Source organism: Podarcis muralis, chromosome 6, assembly GCF_964188315.1.
Source record: "Podarcis muralis chromosome 6, rPodMur119.hap1.1, whole genome shotgun sequence".
NCBI lineage: Eukaryota > Metazoa > Chordata > Lepidosauria > Squamata > Lacertidae > Podarcis > Podarcis muralis.
The window spans coordinates 85,000,653-85,014,384 of NC_135660.1; the positions used below are offsets into that span (position 1 = coordinate 85,000,653).

Below are 13,732 nucleotides of genomic sequence, written 5' to 3' on the forward strand. Positions count from 1 at the left end.
CAAACACTGAGATCCTGCTCTGTTCCAGTAACAAGAAGCCGAAAGCACCAGCCTGAAGATGACGAGTGAGACCTCGTCGAAACGTCGCCTAGACACCCCAACTTTTACACGGGAAGACACCCGAGGACACCAAAACCTGCATTCCTATACCCGTGAAAATCTACGAAAGCAAATATATATATATATATATATATATATATGCAGGTTTTGGTGTCCTCGGGTGTCTTCCCGTGTAAAAGTTGGGGTGTCTAGGCGACGTTTCGACGAGGTCTCACTCGTCATCTTCAGGCTGGTGCTTTCGGCTTCTTGTTACTGGAACAGAGCAGGATCTCAGTGTTTGAGTTCCTATAAATACTGTTGAAGGTGTGGTGTATAGCCTCCATGTTCTGGGCAGAGAGGAGGTTCCCAGGCTAGTGTGCCTTTTCTTCTTTTGTTCCTTAATTACTTGAGGGATATCTTGAGTGATTTCTTGAGTGATATCCTGAATCCCACTTAGGTGGGTCATTAGGTGTGGATTAGTTGCTCAAGCCTTTGTGTCTTGAACTCTTGAACTTTGTGAAGAGTTTTTCTGAGGAGATGGCTGTACTGCATTTGGTTGTGCTCTGGCTTGGCTTCGTGTATAGGGGCGAGCTGTGGTTTTGTGGCTTGTGCCAGCCAGATCTGTGTAGGGGTTGCGGGGGGGTGCAGCATCCGGAGGTGCCACCATGGTTTGGCTACTGGATGGTGTCTGTAATTTATCTGTGGAGAGGGTCTGGGTTTGGGTCTGGTGTGGTTGATTGGTGATGGCGTTCTGTGTGCCTCTGGATCTGGTGTCAGATTTTGTGGGGAGGGCTAATTTCCAGATGTCTGGCAAGCGGGATGTGTCGTCACGCTTGTTCATGTTGTGAGGGTGTTTCTCTATCTCGATGGCTTCCATGATTATTCTCTTGTGGTGATGTTCCATGTTAAAGAGCAATTTGGAATCTGCAAAATTAATTTCGTGTCCTGTTTCTTTCATGTGTTGGAAAAGAGAGGAAGTTTTTTCTTCTTTTTTGACGGCATTCTTGTGTTCTGCGATACGTGCATTTATTCGTCTGTTTGTTTGTCCAATGTACGTGGCTGGGCAGACTTTGCAGGGTATTTCATAGACCCCTTGGTTTTCCAACTGGATTTTATCCTTGGGGTTTCTGAGGATATTGGCTATTTTTTGGTTGGTGCAAAAGGCTGTTTTGATATTGTGTTTATGGAGGATTTTGCTAATTTTATCTGTAGTGCCCTTGATATAAGGAAGGAGGGCCATGCCATTGTTTTCTTCTGTGTCTTGGTTTTTGGGGGGTGTTTCTTTTTGGATTAGCTTCGTAACCCTGTTTTGCTGGTATCCATTGGCAATTAACACATTTGAGAGATTCTGTAACTCAGTTGTCAAGTGGTCTTCGTCAGCCAGGCGTTTGGTTCTGGAGATGAGAGTCTTGGCTACGGAGTTTATTTGTGCAGGGTGGTGGTGTGATTGTGCATGTAAGTAGCGGTTGGTGTGTGTTTTTTTCCGGTAGATAGTGTGTCCTAGGGAGCCATCAGGTTTTTTGTAGATTAGGACGTCAAGGAAGGGAAGTTGGTTGTTGGCTTCTATTTCCATAGTGAATTGTATTTTGGGGTGTAGGCTGTTGAGATGTGTGAGGAAGCTATCCAGTTTTTCCTTCCCGTGTGGCCAAATTACAAAGGTGTCGTCAACATATCTGAGCCAAAGTTTGGGTTTGTGTTCTGACTTGTCTAAAGCATTGGTTTCAAAGTGTTCCATGTACAGGTTAGCGATGACCGGTGAGAGGGGTGATCCCATAGGTGCTCCTTCTATCTGTTTGTATCTTTGTCCATTGTGGATGAAGTACGTGTTGGTTAGGCAGTGGTTGGTCAGGTCCAAGATGTATTCGGGGGGATTGTATTTGTTTTGAATGGCTGTCAAGGCTTCATTAATGGGCACTTGTGTGAAGAGAGATACAACATCGAAGCTCACAAGTAGGTCATTGGGTTGTAGGTTTTGCTTCTTTATTGTTTCTATGAACTGGAAGGAGTTTGGAACGTGTGAAGAGATGGATTCTGCATAGGGCTGAAGTTGCTTGGCGAGAAATTTAGCGAGATTTTGTAGAGGTGAGCCTATGGAGCTGACTATTGCTTCGATGTTGTATCTCTCTTCACACAAGTGCCCATTAATGAAGCCTTGACAGCCATTCAAAACAAATACAATCCCCCCGAATACATCTTGGACCTGACCAACCACTGCCTAACCAACACGTACTTCATCCACAATGGACAAAGATACAAACAGATAGAAGGAGCACCTATGGGATCACCCCTCTCACCGGTCATCGCTAACCTGTACATGGAACACTTTGAAACCAATGCTTTAGACAAGTCAGAACACAAACCCAAACTTTGGCTCAGATATGTTGACGACACCTTTGTAATTTGGCCACACGGGAAGGAAAAACTGGATAGCTTCCTCACACATCTCAACAGCCTACACCCCAAAATACAATTCACTATGGAAATAGAAGCCAACAACCAACTTCCCTTCCTTGACGTCCTAATCTACAAAAAACCTGATGGCTCCCTAGGACACACTATCTACCGGAAAAAAACACACACCAACCGCTACTTACATGCACAATCACACCACCACCCTGCACAAATAAACTCCGTAGCCAAGACTCTCATCTCCAGAACCAAACGCCTGGCTGACGAAGACCACTTGACAACTGAGTTACAGAATCTCTCAAATGTGTTAATTGCCAATGGATACCAGCAAAACAGGGTTACGAAGCTAATCCAAAAAGAAACACCCCCCAAAAACCAAGACACAGAAGAAAACAATGGCATGGCCCTCCTTCCTTATATCAAGGGCACTACAGATAAAATTAGCAAAATCCTCCATAAACACAATATCAAAACAGCCTTTTGCACCAACCAAAAAATAGCCAATATCCTCAGAAACCCCAAGGATAAAATCCAGTTGGAAAACCAAGGGGTCTATGAAATACCCTGCAAAGTCTGCCCAGCCACGTACATTGGACAAACAAACAGACGAATAAATGCACGTATCGCAGAACACAAGAATGCCGTCAAAAAAGAAGAAAAAACTTCCTCTCTTTTCCAACACATGAAAGAAACAGGACACGAAATTAATTTTGCAGATTCCAAATTGCTCTTTAACATGGAACATCACCACAAGAGAATAATCATGGAAGCCATCGAGATAGAGAAACACCCTCACAACATGAACAAGCGTGACGACACATCCCGCTTGCCAGACATCTGGAAATTAGCCCTCCCCACAAAATCTGACACCAGATCCAGAGGCACACAGAACGCCATCACCAATCAACCACACCAGACCCAAACCCAGACCCTCTCCACAGATAAATTACAGACACCATCCAGTAGCCAAACCATGGTGGCACCTCCGGATGCTGCACCCCCCCGCAACCCCTACACAGATCTGGCTGGCACAAGCCACAAAACCACAGCTCGCCCCTATACACGAAGCCAAGCCAGAGCACAACCAAATGCAGTACAGCCATCTCCTCAGAAAAACTCTTCACAAAGTTCAAGAGTTCAAGACACAAAGGCTTGAGCAACTAATCCACACCTAATGACCCACCTAAGTGGGATTCAGGATATCACTCAAGAAATCACTCAAGATATCCCTCAAGTAATTAAGGAACAAAAGAAGAAAAGGCACACTAGCCTGGGAACCTCCTCTCTGCCCAGAACATGGAGGCTATACACCACACCTTCAACAGTATTTATAGGAACTCAAACACTGAGATCCTGCTCTGTTCCAGTAACAAGAAGCCGAAAGCACCAGCCTGAAGATGACGAGTGAGACCTCGTCGAAACGTCGCCTAGACACCCCAACTTTTACACGGGAAGACACCCGAGGACACCAAAACCTGCATTCCTGTACCCGTGAAAATCTACGAAAGCATATATATATATATATATATATATATATGCGCATGAAAATGATACAGAGAAAAAAGGAGGGAAGTGAGGGGGGGGGGAGAACAAAGATGCGTATCATCATCATCTGTCATTGCTTTGTGACATTTTGGTTAGCCATAATCCGATTTTTCAAAATAAAAGTGACAGTACAACACTCAGCTATCCATGCTAACACGACTTACCTCTTCCTCTGCATCAACTTACTGGGTCCAGGTCTATCTGTCCGTCGCTTCTCAGCGGATGGACCTGATGTCGACCCACAGGTAGACTTGGCACCCAGATGTCTTTACACTCCTGCCGAAACCTGCAATTCCTCCTTTGACTCCTGTCACCCTTTCTAGGCCTTAACTGACGGAGCCCTTGCTACCATCAACTTCACAGCATTTTGTAATAAATAAATAAATAAAGTTAGAATAACGATTCTGGTGTACGCTTTCATACACTCTTCTGACTCCCCGCTCCCTCCAGCTACATTGGGATAACACTAGTGTAACTCGTGATCTCTCAGCTCCCCGCCCACCCTGAAATACAAGTATAATAATGATGGACTTTATCTGCATTGGCAGAGCAATTTTAAAAAATATTTACAAACTAAAGAACCCCGCCGCCTGCTTTTTGTGTATGTGAAGTAAGACCAAAGTTTGATCATGGACTCTGGTACCTTTTGTTTTTGGGTTGATGTGCTACTCCCCTGTCCCAGCCACACTAAAATTCTGAATACCTCAATTGTTTTTATGGGGTGGCAGTCACTTCTCCACCCGCGAAGACCAGCAGAAAAGGCTCAAAAACAAACCAAAAAGTGCTTTCTCCGAGAGTCTTATGCAATGGGTGTTTCACTTTAGTTGTTTCTTTCTCTCATTGGCTAGACTAGCTTTCCTAAATGTCAAGCGTTGGTGTGACGTCAATCACTGGCAAAAAAATACTGAAAGGTTGGAGCCATAGCTGTCAAGCGTCCCTTATTTGGCAGGACAGTCCCTTATCCCAGTGCCATGTCCCGTTGCTGCCCCTTATTGATGAAGCTTCGTTTGGCTAATGGCTGGGCTTTCTGCCTTTGGCTCGGAGGGGCTCAGAAGTTGAACATACCTGTGCCTGGAAAATCCCTTATTTTGGCTGCTGGTCCCTTATTTTCAAATCTGTAAGTTGACAGCTATGGTTGGAGCATTTGCTGATCTGGGGGCCAAACCCACATGACTGCTTGTTCTTCAAAGGAAGCAGGAGAGAGCAAAAAGTGTGGGGCGGGGAGATGCAAAGGCTGCTGGGATCCTGCTAAGCCACACCCACTGGCAACTTGAGCTCAGGGCTCAGGTTAACCCTTTCATGTGGGTGAGTCTGTAACTATATTACAACACCACAGAGAAGATGTCTAGATACACAGCAAGCCAAGGAACCTATTTAATTGCTGTGCAGTGGGTCTTCTACATCTGGAAAAAGTGGCCAGTGGTTTCATTATGTTAAAAGGAAAAGTAGGATTTTCCGAGTTCTGGGGTGAAAAGTGGGACGCCAGACAGGAAAAACATGAGGAGGAAATAAATTCAGTCTGAAAGGAGTAGCGGTTGAAAGTCACATCTCTAAATGGCTCCATTGGCCGATCATTTGGTGTAACCAGATGAGCTGGTTCCAACAAGTTTTCACACTTCACTGAAGCTGAGCTCAAATTTTTCTGACTGTGCAGCAGAAGGCGATCCTGTAATAAATGCTTCATCTTTCCCCAATCATCCCAAATTATTCACATGAAAGATCCTGTTTCCTCTCTTGGACTCTAATGAAGCTCCCGTTGAACCAATTATTCACTTGCTATTCATGTATTGTCTCACAAGGAAATCTCTGAAGCGGCATCATTAGGAATAAGAGATGATTGGCTTGAGGTGCCCCCCCCCCCGGACAACTTCCTATTTTCGCTCCAAAAGTCATTGCTTTGAGCTAGCAATTTAAAGTGTGATAATCTGATGGGAAGCGATAAAATGCACCCAACTGCAGCATTGAAAATGGCCATATAATTATGCTTCTCATGACATGTATTTTTAAAAAAATAAATGATAAAAGCAAAACAAAAAACCCCCACCTGTGCTGGAGTAGGGGAAATGCTGACAAACAACACTTCGACTTCAGTGGAATATTTATTTAATCCAGCAACTCAACTTCTTTTGCATTTTGCATTTGTCCTCCAGAGCACAACCATGTATGTGAAATGTGTGTTTGGTGCATGCAAATGGGGCATGGCTGATGGGAGTTGTAGTCTCACGCATCCAGAGGGTACCAGATTGAGGATGGCTTGCTTTCAGTATGTCAGCATGTATCAGGGCTGTAGCCAGACTTGAACAGAAAGTAGCCTTACTACAACTGTCCCGGGCTTGCAAGGGAGGTGGCTGAAGAGGAAAACAGCTTCTAGCATTTTAGGTAAAGGCAAAGGGACCCCTGACCATTAGGTCCAGTCGTGGCCGACTCTGGGGTTGCGGCACTCATCTCACTTTATTGGCCGAGGGAGCCGGCGTACAGCTTCTGGGTCATGTGGCCAGCATGACGAAGCCGCTTCTGGCAAACCAGAGCAGCGCACAGAAACCCCATTTACCTTCCTGCCGGAGTGGTACCTATTTATCTACTTGCACTTTGACGTGGTTTCGAACTGCTAGGTGGGCAGGAGCAGGGACCGAGCAATGGGAGCTCACCCCATCGCAGGGATTCGAACCGCCAACCTTCTGATCGGCAAGTCCTAGGCTCTGTGGTTTAACCCACAGCGCCACCTGCGTCCCATCTAGCATTTTAGGGGACCCATTAAATATTTTAAGACGACTTGTCGAAGTGACAGCTTTCGTAGGCATGTTTTATGTTTTGGCTCTTTTATTCTATGCTGCTTAAAACAGCACTGTGAAGGAACCTTCAATATCTCAATAGGTTCGCTTGTCTGGTTGTCTTCCATGTTAGTGGTTGAGCGTGTAGACTAGCCGAGTCAAGGGACAACGTCCCTGTGCATTTTACAGGCCAACGGTGGCATCGCAAAGCGCAAGAGTATGGCTCCTTCTTGCTGCAACACAGAACCGCCACCTCCCAGCTTGCGACTTACATGTGCGCAGGCAAGGGCGGTAAAGTACACAAACCTGAATACAATACACAATACGCCCGCCTCAAGCCTCAGTCAATAGCTTCTGTTTTGAAAGGCAGCTCAGGTCAGCCACATTGTGATCGCGGGAGATGACCTGCCGAGCGGCAGCGCTTTATGATTTGTGGGTTTCTAGACTGACTTGGCTCCATTTTTACTACTCATTTTCCCTCTAAGGAACCAGGCTGTTCAGCAGCTTTGGCAGCTGACGGCTATTAACTGTCACACTCCAGTAACCAGGGGATAGTTAGAGCGGCATTAAATATTTGCACGGTGCAGAGAGGCTGCACTTCATCTTGGAAATCCCTGGGCTGCGGAGCACTTGAAGGAGACCCACCTTATTGCTATTCTGATCGCTCTCCTTTTCATTAGACGTGTGAAATCTGTCAGCTCCATGGGCACAACCAAAAACCTGTCCTTTATGCCCGCCCAGCGACACATGAATAACCAAGGCCGGCAAGCCTTTATTTGGGCTGCTTTCTTGGTGAACTGGCTTTAATTGCTTCCCCCAAACACTACACTCGCAAGGGATCTTTGTGAAACAGTGTTCCTTTTCCATTACAAAACTGAAATCCCAAGGCTGTTTTATAGACGTAGTTCACAGGGTGCTTGACGAACCCTAGTAGTCCGATGTGCAGAAGGGGTGCATAGGGCGCGGACGGGCAGTGCCAGTTTGGGAGAAAGCCCAGCTGCAAATACAATGCCAGATCAGAGTGTAAAGGGACCCCTGACCATTAGGTCCAGTCGTGACCGACTCCAGGGTTGTGGCACTCATCTCGCTTTATTGGCCGAGGGAGCCGGCGTACAGCTTCTGGGTCATGTAGCCAGCATGACTAAGCCGCTTCTGGCAAACCAGAGCAGTGCACAGAAATGCCGTTTACCTTCCCGCCGGAGCGGTACCTATTTATCTACTTACACTTTGATGTGCTTTCGAACTGCTAGGTGGGCAGGAGCAGGGACCGAGGAACGGGAGCTCATCCCGTCACGGGGATTCAAACCACCAACCTTCTGATCGGCAAGTCCTAGGCTCTGTGGTTTAACCCACAGCACCACCTGCGTCCTGAGATCAGAGTATACAAGGATCATAAACAGGGCTTTGTGTACTTCATGCTTCATTTTTTTTAAAAAAAGCTCAAGTCATCCAAAATCTGCAACTTTTAAACATTATAGAAACAGAAAAAGCTTCTTCCATAATTTCTCTTGTAGAATCCGTTCCCCCATTTGTTTCCTATCACACATCCTTCCTCTTGGTTTTGATCATCACGGAAAGCGGGATTTCCTCGACCTGGGTAGAAGAGCAGAACTTGCATGGCGGGTGGCGGTGTCTGATTTTCAGAAGGGGGAGGCTCAGCAAATATAGTTCTGGAACCCCTTGCATAGCATATATTATTAAAGAAAAACCAAGGGCCTGTTTTTTTAAAACTGTTAAGGAAGCCAGGAATGCAATCTGGGCAATATACGGTAGTACCTCGGGTTACAGACGCTTCAGGTTACATACGCTTCAGGTTACAGACTCCACTAACCCAGAAATAGTGCTTCAGGTAAAGAACTTTGCTTTAGGATGAGAACAGAAATCGTGTTCCGGCTGCGCGGCAGCAGCAGGAGGCCCCATTAGCTTCAGGTTAAGAACAGCTGGTGCTTCAGGTTAAGAAAAGTTTCAGGTTAAGCTTCAGGTTAAGAACAGTTGGTGCTTCAAGTTAAGAACAGTTTCAGGTTAAGAACGGACCTCTGGAATGAATTAAGTTCTTAACCCGAGGTACCACTGTACATGTCTAGTGGGTTTCATAGCTGGTTTCTGAGCAAGATTCAGAATGTCAGAACTGGCTTTGATATAGGTTATGATCCACTTGATGAGAGCGGTGTTTCTTTTCTGGCTTCCTCCGAAGCACATTCTCCTTGCCTATTGGCTCCGCATCAAATCAGTCTTTCAGAATCCATACTTCCAAAACCTTCCGTTTTTGTTATTACGTCTCTGCAAATGCGGAACCAGACCCTCAGCTTTTAAGAGAACAAGCTTTCTTGGCTTCTTCAGAAAATACATTTTTCCTCCTTTTCTTCTCAAATGTTTGATGCAACGGCCAATTCAGGCTCCTAACATATTAGGAACATGGTTCAGAAAAAAATCCTCTTGCAGGGAATGATGAGCAGAGGAAAAATATTGGGGGGGGGGGGGGAGGGAGAAAATTTTTATAACCATTTGGGATGCTTAAAGGTACAGTAAAGGTAAAGGTACCCCTGCCCGTACGGGCCAGTCTTGACAGACTCTAGGTTGTGCGCCCATCTCACTCAAGAGGCCGGGGGCCAGCGCTGTCCGCAGACACTTCCGGGTCACGTGGCCAGCGTGACGAAGCTACTCTGGCGAGCCAGAGCCACACACAGAAACGCCGTTTACCTTCCCGCTAGTAAGCGGTCCCTATTTATCTACTTGCACCCGGGGGTGCTTTCGAACTGCTAGGTTGGCAGGCGCTGGGACCGAGCAACGGGAGCGCACCCCGCCGCGGGGATTCGAACCGCCGACCATGTGATCGGCAAGTCCTAGGCGCTGAGGTTTTACCCACAGCACCACCCGCGTCCCTTGGGATGCTTAGGTGCTCACAATAAGGCATGACCATCTGAAAATGATTAGTGTCACTGGCCCAGTCCTGTGGAACAGCCTGCCAATAGAAATTCGGTGCCAATTTTTAAACACCTGCTGAAATCTTTCCTATTCTGCCAGGCCTATGAGGGCAATTAAGAGTACACCTTCCCTCACAATGGTCTGTGGATGTTCGCTTCCCATGTCTTTTTGCTTTTAACTTGCTTTTAACTTTCTATGATTTTATTGTTTGGTTTTATGTTTTTATATTGTTGTAAACTGCTGTGCTGTATATCTTTAAGATACAGCAGGGTTGAAACATTTTTAAAAAAATAAATAAAATAAAAAGACCTTAAAGGCACGCCTGTTTTCTCCAGGCTGTAAGCAGACTTCTTAGAAATAGGAATCACCCTAATGCCTGCCCTCTACCCAGCAGGCGCTCATTATTTGTTTAATCCACTGAGATGCTCATATAGTAGCAGTCAGTGCCTGAAATTAAGACTCCTCGCTCCTTCTTTGATCTTTTTGTCAGGCTAATGATTTGTATAATCTCCGAAACCTCACAAACCCTGCAAGCTCAGGAGGAACACTCCTACCTTTCGAGTACCTGTCCTGTGTTTCCTAAACAGGAGCTATATTTAACTACAAGCCAATCACATGATCACCGAACAGGAACAGCATGGACACACGTCGGCTTAATGCTCCTGAGCTTTGCCTGCCACCAGTTCTTTGCAAGGTGATTTCTTTCCAAACCCCAACACAGTACCACGGCTTAGTCGAAGATTTCCTCATGCAAAAGGTGCAATCCTTTTCTCTCATTGCCCGGCTGCCATTTTTCGAGCGTTTACTCCCACCTATTGCCGATTTTATCCTGACAGTTTTATTTATTTCCATTTTGGCCTCCCCTTACCTGAAGGTAAGAATTTTTACTGTTCAGTGTGGGGGAACGCTCTGTGACCCCCCACGACGATATAATCAGCAGAAGCAGAGTTAGGCAAAAATTGAGGAATGAATCAAGCAAACGAGAGTGAGAAGGGAAAAGCATGCAATTTATTTAAAGGACGCAAATTTACGCAGGTTGCAGAATTCAGCTACGCTTGGCGCAGAATTTGGCCAGGTATCATTTTGGTTTTTGCTTTGTTTTAGCGCATACGCCACACAGCCCTGGATATAAATCACATCCTGTGTAAAAGGATGAAGAGCTTGCACATTGCAGGATCAAATATTGTGACAGTTGCTCAAAAGGGAAAGACATCAGAATAAGGCACTGAATGAATGGTACCACTTTTTCGTGGCAGCCCAGAATTTAAAGAACCAAGCTCAATGTTGGCTGTCCTGGCTGTTGCTTACGTAGCCAAAACAGAACCACCCACACTCAAGGGGGAGGTATTAGCACGGTTGGAAAGCCCTGAAGTTTGCAGAAATACAAAAGAACATTAGGGAGGGGGGAAAATCTTTTGAGTGGGGAAGCACACCAACCTCATGAGGACTGAATGTGGTCAGTGGATGCTCAGTGGCCACAGATGGCTAACAGATGCAGGTAGAGTTGGAAACAGAAAATTTGGTGGAAGCATTGAATAGATGGTGCAGGCCCCCCATATTTATATATCCAATTTTGGAGTTATTTTTCTCTCTGTGCTGACATTTTTAACACAGAATTTTGGTATAAATGGAGGTAGAGACAAGGGGGAAGCTAGATTTCTTTGTAGTGTGTGATTGAAGCTGTTTTGGTAACTGTATGTACCTCGGATTTGCACTTTTCAAGAGCTGCTTCTTAAATGTACCCTCTTGACTCTGCCACTACGAGTTTTTGCCACTGAATAATATTCCACATCCTCTAGCAGGACTCTTGTGTGCCTTTGGCAAGGGAATTGAAAGAGACAGACCTCACCATATGGTCCTGGCTTAAAAATATAATCCATTATAAGGCCACTAAGACCTTTAGTTTTGTACTCCAGGGACAACCCTGAGATATGAATTATTTCACTGATACAGTCAAACTGTCCCTGTATTTGCTTGGGGGTGTTTTCTATTGGAAAGTTTGTAGTTCTTGATAAATAATGCCCAACCTCTTCCCCCCTCCTTTCTAAATGATGAGGCTGTTCTCAGCATCAAAAGGACACACACAAAAATTTAAACAAAATTAAAAAACATTTGATATGCTGACTCACTCTACTTTCCGTCATAAGGTCACACAAATGAAAAGCCAGAGAACAACTGTATCACAATTGTTTTATTTATCAGTATCAAATTACATAGTAATGAATGACATTTTTAGAACATCTCTCTTGAATACTGTCATACATACAAATAAAGATCTCTCAGTCATTTGAAGTACATTATTTGTCTTAAAACTGTGCGTTGAAATAAAAAGATTCCGTTTTGGCATATCCTGATGAGAAAACCTGCATGAATATTTCTGTACTTCACTTTCACAAATGTATAATATATCTGCTTTGAGATGCATCCTTCAGCTCGCAACAGGAGAATATCCTGTTATGGGCTTTTATTTATATCATAAGAACACCCTGATTTTGCCCTGGAAGAAATGAACCCCCTGCCCCCAAATCTACAAGATCCTGCGCTTAATTAGGAGCCTACTCCTAAACCTCCTAAAGTCAGCAAGATTGCTCTGGACCGCACAGCCTTGGGTAAGCTCCCTGAAACATGGGCAAATTCCTATGTAATGCAGTGGAAGCAGGAAGGAGCCCTGTGTGTGTGAATATAGCACACATAGGAGCAAACAGTGCAATTCCTCGCACGAGTTAATTCAGTCTTCAGCCAATTAAAGTTTTTGAGGGTTTCTCACCTGCTCAAGCTGAGCAGGATTGGTCAGGGTAGAATATATCAGACGACTATATTAGAAGAGCTTACATCACAGCTAAACAGTGGCGGGTGCTTTCGTACAGAGTTGCTCCTAGGAACTGTACGAAGGGAGTACACAAGTGTCAAGCCAAAGAGAGCCTGGCCCCTCAATGTAAAACGTGCAAGACACCGTTGTGCTGGAGACAGGGGAAGGGCACTCAGACAGAGGTGTGCGAAAGGTCAAAGTGAATCCAAAGTACAGAAGACTCAGTGCAGGGCAGCTGGGGAAAGGGGTCAATGGAGGGAAGGTAGGCAGCGTCTCCTCTTGATCCTCGGAGGTTGCCCAAGTATCAGTGGAAGTCAGGCTTCTCTGGGAAGGTGCAGCCAGAACGCTTTATGATCACGCTGGCGGCGTAGTGTCCTGCGCGGATGCACTCGGTCAGCGGCCGGTCGTAGACAAGCTGCGAGAGGAAGCCTGCAGGAGAAGAGGGAAAGGAGGTGTTAGGGAGAGAGTGCTGGGAGCCACGCGGGAACGTGCTGGGAGGCGGTGGCTGCAAGGCGACACTCACATCAACTTGTGTTTTGGAGTCGGAGGCATCTACATGCTTTGGTAGCTAACTACAGCTAGACTAGCGCTTCGTCCGTCCTCTGAATGCCAGGCCACGCGGCTTGGGGCTCTTCAGCAGACACTCTTCCAAAGACCCAGGAAGAGGGAAGACCAGTGGGGTCAGCTGAAACATCTGACTTCCTGCTTTGGGACCTTAAGGCATGGGTGAGACTGGTTCCTCGGTCTCGTTGTTTGCACCTTAACATTTATAGCCTATTCTATCCTGTGTGGGTTTAGATACTCCCCCCTCTCCCGCAAACGTCTCCACGACAAGTAAATGGAATAAGGGATAGAAGAGGAATGCGCTCAGTCCACATTTTAAACTTGAACCAGCCTACTTCACCTGTCCCAGCCTTTTACGTAGACTGGAATAGGCAGCCAAGAATTGGAGAGGGTGCCGCTTTGAATTTTGCTATGCCATTTTGATTTTTAAAAGACACACACAAAAACAAACAAAAAACAAAAAACCCCACCCCAACCCCACCCCAACAGATGTATTTTAGAGGAAAATGCATTGAAAAGCTATTAAAAAAAATTTGAATTTTTGTGCATCTTTTAAAACACAGTGAGTCTGCAACTTACGCACATTTAACTTGTGTGCATTCAGCTTTACACATGTGACAATAAGTAAAATAAAATAAAATAGGGAGGAAAGGGGGTGGGTTCCAGGAAA

At 45.5% G+C, this 13,732-nt stretch overlaps 1 protein-coding gene across 2 annotated transcripts in view; it reads right to left on the reverse strand.

The window, feature by feature from the left end:
* Window positions 1-11,862: 11,862 nt before the first annotated feature.
* Window positions 11,863-13,732, reverse strand: part of ADK (adenosine kinase) — a 208,474-nt gene continuing 206,604 nt past the window's right edge. For both annotated transcript variants that reach the window (XM_028729084.2, XM_077930650.1), the window contains exon 11: window positions 11,863-12,927. In XM_028729084.2, coding sequence (XP_028584917.2) covers window positions 12,803-12,927 — 125 coding nt within the window. In that variant the 3' untranslated portion in view covers window positions 11,863-12,802. The remainder of the gene's footprint in view (window positions 12,928-13,732) is intronic.